General features: G+C 35.6%; 1 protein-coding gene across 23 annotated transcripts in view; it reads right to left on the bottom strand.

Annotated features, from left to right (window-relative positions):
* Window positions 1–1432: 1432 nt before the first annotated feature.
* LOC109411523 (uncharacterized) overlaps window positions 1433–7789 on the bottom strand; it is a 163161-nt gene continuing 156804 nt past the window's right edge. For 22 of the 23 annotated variants that reach the window (XM_062852388.1, XM_062852392.1, XM_062852391.1 and 19 more), the window contains one exon: window positions 1433–3301. In XM_062852388.1, the coding sequence (XP_062708372.1) occupies window positions 1492–3301 (1810 nt within the window). In that variant the 3' untranslated portion in view covers window positions 1433–1491. The remainder of the gene's footprint in view (window positions 3302–7789) is intronic. The other variant, XM_062852411.1, reaches the window with a different exon arrangement.

Genomic DNA, 7789 nt, shown 5'->3' with positions numbered 1-7789 from the left:
ATTGTAGTATTGTTTGGGCTCCATATCATGAAACGCATATAAATCGTATAGAGTCTGTTCAAAAACAGTTTTTGCTTTTTGCGCTTCGTAAGCTTGGCTGGACGACACTACCTTTGCCCTCTTATGAATCGCGATGTTTGCTAATAAATTTGGTTGGTCTCAAAAAAAGAAGAGAATTTGCCATGATAGCCTTCATCAACGATGTTATATCACAGAAAGTCGACAGCGCAGTTATGCTAGAAAATCTAAATTTTTACGCTCCCACTCGTCAACTAAGAAATAGGAATCTATTTATATTAAATACCAAAGAACTGATTATGGCATTAATGGGCCTATTAATAGAATGATGTCGTGCTATAATAGTTATTGTGAAGCAATTGATATAACAATGAATAGATCGAAACTTAAACATGTTTTCTTTTCAAGATACACAAGGCAATAAGACAGGTGAAAATAGAAATTAAGAATTTCATTGTTACAGACGTTATTTATTATGAATTTTACTGTAAAATTTGGTCTACGTATTGATTGACGACAAATAAATAAAATGTGACATATCAAAAATACACTGTAAAATACAATGCGCAGTTTTTCCTCTAATGTTTACACAGCCGTGTTGCCAGTATCTCTACAGGCCGAACACCCTCCCCCTCACCCCCCCCCCCCCCCCCCCATTACCACGTGGTTTATGGACAGCCCCTGTGCTGTGAGTGGACGTTGGAAGGGAGGGAAACGACTTTTTTCAAATTCGTTTCTGGTTCTAGCGATGGCTATGAACATATGAATATACATGAGTTGTATATGTAGAGAAGAGAGAGAGCTAGAGGAAGTGGATAGAAAGATGCAAAGTGGAATGAAAGGGACGGGCCAGGGATTGAACCCATGACCTTCTGCATACGAATCAGAAGCGGTAGCCACTAGACCACCAAGCCCGTCTTGTACCAATGATGCACTGATGCACTATTATATGTTAACAAACAGTCAAAATTTTTTGATGCACTCTATGAAAAGTTATAGCATGTTGAACTTTTTTTTGAGAGAAAAAAAAGTTGCTTATCCCAAACATTTTGACCACTCCTGTATGTTTGTCACCACGGCAGTGATTTTCAGATTTTTTCTGATTTCCATATATAAAGTCATGAAAAATTTGTGGGGGGGGCTGGCCCCCCAGGCCCCCCCTCTAGCTACTCCAATGTTAATGGTCGTGAAAAACTAACGGAAGAATCGTTGATTGTTACAATTAACGTTAATGAATCAACGAAATGGCGAAGATCGTTGGATAACGTTAACAACCCTGTATTACGCTAATACGAAAGAGCGTTTTTGATATCAAGTAGGTATCGGTTATTATCAATTACCTATCCTAAAAAAACTGTTGTAAAAAGTGTACGTACTATCGGGGTTGTGATATTTTTGCAAACAAAACAAACGATTGATGGTATTTCATCCGTTCAGTAGCTTAATGTCTTTAATTCATATATGTTTTATGACCTACCCGTTTTTTCCATAGATTGAAGGTGCATTTTTGTTAACCCTTTTCTGAAGCTCATCCATCTGTTTTTTTAACACTTTTTCCTTCTTCTTCATTTCTGAATGATCAATTTTCAGATTGTCAATATTTGCTTTTATTTGCTCTTTTTCAGCAGTTTTCTGGTCAAACAAAATATGATTGCTTTGGGCTTCGTTCTTACGGCGATTCCACAGGTCGGTGCTGAAAGTGTTTCTTTGGCGAACAAAATGTATTACCCTGCTTAGCATTTCTTTGTCTGTAATTAAGCCTTCCTTCGTTACATAGTACGCTTCACGCTTATTTTCGATAAGAATTGCCATGTTTGATTTGAAATTGTCGGATTTATGATGCTTGTTTTGGATAGTGTTTAATTCACTTTGTTTTGTTGTCACTTTTTCTTTAGCGCTGGCGATCTCTTCGTATATTTGCGATCTACTTCTATCAGCTTCTGAAGCTAATTGCCTGATCTTTTCAATGTCGGTATTTTGTGTGTTGTATTGCCTTTGTAGACATTTATTTTTCAATCTATCGTAGTTTAATTGTTCATGAAAATATGTATGTTTGACCATTTCATTCAGTACATCATTGAAAGGTTTCCTATAAGGCTTACAACAAATGCCGTGTATAAGGTGGAATTCTGCAGTACAATTTTGAACTTGATCTTTTACAAGATTCGCAAAAGATGTAACATCATCACAATTCCATTTATTATTCGATACATACAAATATTGTACTGCCTTCGGTAAAGGATTTTTATGAATCCCAAGAAGTTGGTTGTTATTTAGTTTTAACTTCTTCAAGGATGTAAATGATGGAAGTGAGATTAAATAGGAAAGCTTGTTATGGGATAAATCCAGGGAATTAAGTTTAAGTTGCTTTTTGGTTTTTGCTGGTATTGAAAATTCAAATAAATTGTTGTGTGCAAGATTCAGTTTTTTTAGGTTTTCTAACTTTTCTGCATATCGGAAGTTTTCTAGGGCGTTGTTTGATACATCCAATATTTCCAATGATTGACAATTTGTAAAATTTGGCTGGGATGCTAGCTTGTTGTTGGACATTTTCAATGTTTCTAGTAAGCACACTTGATCTATTACAAATTCTGATAAAACATTATTTTCAATATTAAGATGGCTCATTTGTAACGTTATTCTCAGCTTAGCCAATTTATTGTTTCTTATATCAACAGTATTGAGGACTTTCGATGATAGTTGTAGATCTAAGTTTGTTAGTTGGTTGTAGGATAGGTCAATATCTTCGAGTTGAGTTTGTCTAAGGAATTGATTCCATTCGATATGATCAAGCGCATTACTTGATCCATTGAAAGTTTTTAAATTAGGTATGTTTTCAAAAGAAGGCAGTTGGCTAATTTTGTTCTTATCTACGAAAAGATCGTTCAATAAAATATTGCTCTCAAAACTATATGCCATATTTGTTATGTGGTTCGACGTCAAAACTAACTTTTCCAGATTACGAGCACCATTCAATACGTTAACAGGGAAAGTTTGCAAGCGGTTATTGGCAAGAAATAATTCTTTCAGTTTTGTAGCATTTTCGAAGGCGTTCTCCTCTATGGTAGCAACTTGAGCTTGATTTAAATTCAACAATTCCATTTTCGGGAATGCATCAATCAATGATTTTGGCACATAGCGTAAAACAGAATCCCTAAACGTAATCCGTTGCTTTTCTGGCTCATGCCTAAATCCATGTAATACACCTTCAATAATGCGAACTCCTTGAATCTGACAATCATAATAATGCGTCGATATACTGCAGATGTGAAGTTGGTGGGTGCTGGAAGAAAAATTAATAAGAATGCGTTTAGGACACAGGTAATAACAAAATCAACTTGTCTTGATGGACAATCCGAATGTCCGGCAAATGCACCGAACAAACCCGGCAAATGCTTCGTAGTTTTAGGTTGTGTAGTTTCTCGGTTAGCACAGTCATAGACTAAACTGAGTCAATCATTGATTTCTCAAAACAAAGCTTTTTCGATTCCTTACCCTACTAACAGAAGTAGCTACAAACATATGTAACACAACAGCTTATAAAAAAACGCTTTTACCAGCTCCTTTACAGCAAAAAAAAATAGTTGCATATATCGCCCAAAACAACTGTGCAAAGTTTTGTTACACAGATGCATTTTACTGAAAATTAGGCAAAACTACTTAATTCCAAAGGCTAGACTTACACTCACGCTAGTATTTGTAAAGTCTAGCTTTGGGAAGTAAGTAAAACTTCCATCCGGCTGGTTAAGCCGCAAAAATCGATAATTAATTAATTTATTTAAGGCAAAACTAGTTTTCTAGGAGGAATATATAGAAACCGTGTTAATTTTAAACGTTGTAAAAAATCGACCAATAATAGATATTCATGTAACGAGTTGCAAGAAGTTGTTTATTTCAGCACGAGTCGTACATTTATCCAACGAGGTTTGTCGTGTTGGATGAATACGAAGAGTGCGCAACGAGTTTCATACTAGTAGTTTACGTAACAAGGTGCAGAATGAAGATTTTTACAGCACGAGTCGTACACTTATCCAACGAGGCTTGCCCCCTTCTAGGGGGTGACATTGGACCAACCACTAAAACTCGCACAAAACAGCTCAATGTGATAAAATATTGCTTGCAAATGAAAGCTATAGAATATATAGTAGGGTGATCCACACTTATATGAAAAACAAAAATTTCGAAAAATTCCAAGTCTTACCTCCTCAATCAGTTGTTTTGGACTCCCAGAAGCTACGTTCAATATTTGAGCAAAATCAGTTGAGCCTAAGGGGGCGCTCAAAACGCTTGAAGTTTGTATGGGAAAACTTGGCCAAATGTATGCAGAAATTTAAAGTTTTCGAATTTACCGCTAGGTGGCGCTGCAAGCGTTCAATAATCAAACCCTTTGGTATTATTGTAGGTGACTATATGCCAGAGAACTTTGTCGAAGACTGAGAAGTGATCCGACGGCTGTGAAAAAAGTTATACCCTAGGCAAAGTGAGGCAAAGTATTGAGATTTCATTATTGATATTATTCCTTTACACGTAGGGTAAGTGTACCAATCATGGCTATAGTACCAATTATTCGCCAAAGTTAATTTTCACCCTTTAACTATGTAAATCAACAAGAAAAATTTTGTGTACAACAGACCACGTTCACAAAAGATAATCGCACTCATTTAAACTCCACATTTTCCTCAAATCATGGTAGAAATAAATCATTTTCCTTAAAATTTCGGCTTCCTTGCACCCTTTTTTGTTATGGCTAACCCCATAAGGAATGCATGCAAATAGTGCGAAAGGAACCGAAGTTAAAAAATGTATCCATAACTGGTACAGGGTTCCTATCATTGGCACACGCTGTAATCAATACTAAAAGTAGTTTTGGCTCCGTTTCTATATTTTTCCTGTAAAGTATGGAAACTAAGCTGTCTTTCAACTTATTGATGTCATTCGTTGGTCTTCTCGTTATTTTTGTATAAATAGTTTTCCTTAGGTAGTGCCATAATTGGTACACCCACCCTATTGGAAAAATAACAATAAAGCTTATCCTCACTTTTCCTAGGTTATAGCTTTTTTCACAGACGTTGGCTCACTTTGCGGACTTCGACAAAGTTGTTCGGCATATAGTCACCTACAATATAAGTGTGGGCTACCTTAATATATAGATTAGGGTCGCCCACACTTAAATGAGAAACGAAAATTTTGAAAAATGCCAAGTCTTACCTCTTAAATCAGAACCTAGACTCCCAGAATCTAGGTTCAAAATTTGAGCAAAATCGGTTGAGCCTAAGGGGGCGCTCAAAACGCTTGAAGTTTGTATGGGAAATCCTGGCTAAATGCAGACATTTTAAGTTTTCGAATTTTGTCGCTAGGTGGCGCTGTAAGCGTTCAATAAATAAACCCTCTTGGTATTATTGTAGGTGACTATATGCCAAAGAACTTTGTCGAAGACTGCGAATTGATCCGACGGCTGTGAAAAAAGTTATACCCTAGACAAAGTGAGGCAAAGTATTGAGATTTCATTATTGATATTATTCGTTTACATGTATTGGAAAAACAACAATAAAGTTTATCCTCGCTTTACCTAGGGTATAACTTTTTTTCATAGACGTTGGATCACTTTGCGGTCTTCGACAAAGTTCTTTGGCATATAGTCACCTACAATAATACCAAAGGGTTTGATTATTGAACGCTTACAGCGCCACTTAGCGGCAAAATTCGAAAACCTAAAATTTCTGCATACATTCGGCCAAGTTTTCCCATACAAACTTCAAGCGTTTTGAGCACCCCCTTTGGCTTAATTGATTTTGCTAAAATTTTGAACGTAGCCTGTGGGAGTCCAAAACAACTGATTTAGGAGGTAAGACTTGGCATTTTTCGAAATTTTTGTTTTTCATATAAGTGTGGGCCACCTTAATATAGATACTTGCGCACAACCTATCAGTATCTAGTCGCTATAAAATAACATCACAGACAAACAAACTTGTTGAAAGTTTGACCACATTAATTGTACACGATCAAGGATCCAATACAACATATCTGCCATCCCTTAAACATAACTCCAACTAGCATTCTCAAAAGACGAAAATAATATTTCTGTATTATCTACATAAAAGATGATATGCATTTATTTTAGTTTTGCATGAATCTAACATTTATTTCCAAAATATTACACCGTATTATGCATAATGTGAATACTCTCAGTTGTTTTAATTCACATTTTTAGGGATCTCGTACTGATTGCATTGCTTTTATATGGCCCAAAGTCACCCCCAAAATGAACTATTTGTACTACAGCTTGAATAAAAAAGTTTTTCATGCAAAATAGCTTACTAAATCAAGAAAACTTATATTATTTAACAAAACAACTTCTCAACTTCTAAATACACCTAGAAAACAGCAATTGATTACATGTTCGGTATTTAGCTGTTTCCTACTGGGCATTTTAAAAACAACGATATTGTATAGTACTCCTAACCATAAAATTCACATCACGTTTTCTAAACCCTTAAAGGATGGGGACAACTTTTTTGTATAGTTTTACCTACAGCTTTCGACCTAGTGGATGGATTTTCAAAACCAACATATTTTTTATCAAGGGGATTAGTTGTGTTATCATATGCACATATGGAGATTATGTTATGCTAGAACATTTTGGAGATATAGCTGCAAATGTAGTGTACACCAACACCACTTGTTCTTCACTCTATTCCGCGATTTATTTCTATATTTCTATATTTTTATATGCTCAATATGTATTCTTTGTTTTGGTTGGGGCTGTTATTTAGAAATGTTTCATGTCCTTTTACAGCTGTAACACAGATCTCTATTTTATCCAAAACGTCCAAAAGTTTTGAACTTTGTCTACTGAATACAAATAGTTGTGTTTACTTTTTAAATCACTTGAACTTAATGAATTACTTTCAAATATACATTTTGAAACATGAAATGATGGTAGTCATGACCTGGTGATGTACTAGGCAACTTTAAATAGTGTAACGTTTTGCGTTTTTTAGTTAAAATCGAAAAGGAAAATAAATAAATAGACTAAAAGTTATTTAAAATTTTTGTTTTGTATTTACGTTAACGATATTGAAATATTTCATTTGTTTGTAAAATCGGTCCATGCCTGTTACTTATGCTCATGTATGTCATAGTATGTGTTAAAGCTTTCGTGTTATTAGCGCTTTTATAGCATGATGCGCATGGCGCTTACATACTTTTTGGCGGATTACAGTCGCGCTGCAATTTTGTCGCCATGCATGAAAATCGCCATGCCGAATTAGTTGGCGCGATTTGGAATAATAGTTAGCAATTTCAATAGTGGGACTTTTGAAAAGCGGCACAGTTTCGAGGCGCAAGTGATATTCTAACTCGGTCATTTCGCTACGAGTACGGCTGGCAAGCAGAAGTGCGCGAGTTGAGCTAATCCAATCTAAAGTTTCAGTTGAGTTGAGTTTGAGTTTACTTTGAGTTGAAGTCGATTAAGTTAATTACGGTGTTAATTGAATTTGTTGTAGAAGGTAAAAGTAGTGAGTGAGTTTCTAGATTTTAAAAGTGATGTTAAACGTGTTTGTGATTTCTTTCTCTTTAGTGGACCGAGGTCCGATATTTCGCGATTTCTGCTGAGTTTTATTGAATTACGGAACGAACTTCGAAAAAAGGTAATTGAATTCTAATTATAGTTAAAGTGCTTAAATCTAATAGTAGTTCCTGTTGGACGTGTAGCGCCCAGCGCTTTTTTCGTACGGCTGGTTTTTGTGAATTTCGTTCGGCAACCGTCATC

This window comes from Aedes albopictus, chromosome 2 (genome assembly GCF_035046485.1).
Source record: "Aedes albopictus strain Foshan chromosome 2, AalbF5, whole genome shotgun sequence".
NCBI lineage: Eukaryota > Metazoa > Arthropoda > Insecta > Diptera > Culicidae > Aedes > Aedes albopictus.
The sequence above is the reverse complement of the archived record's forward strand: the minus strand, read 5'-3'. Positions and strand labels throughout refer to the sequence as shown.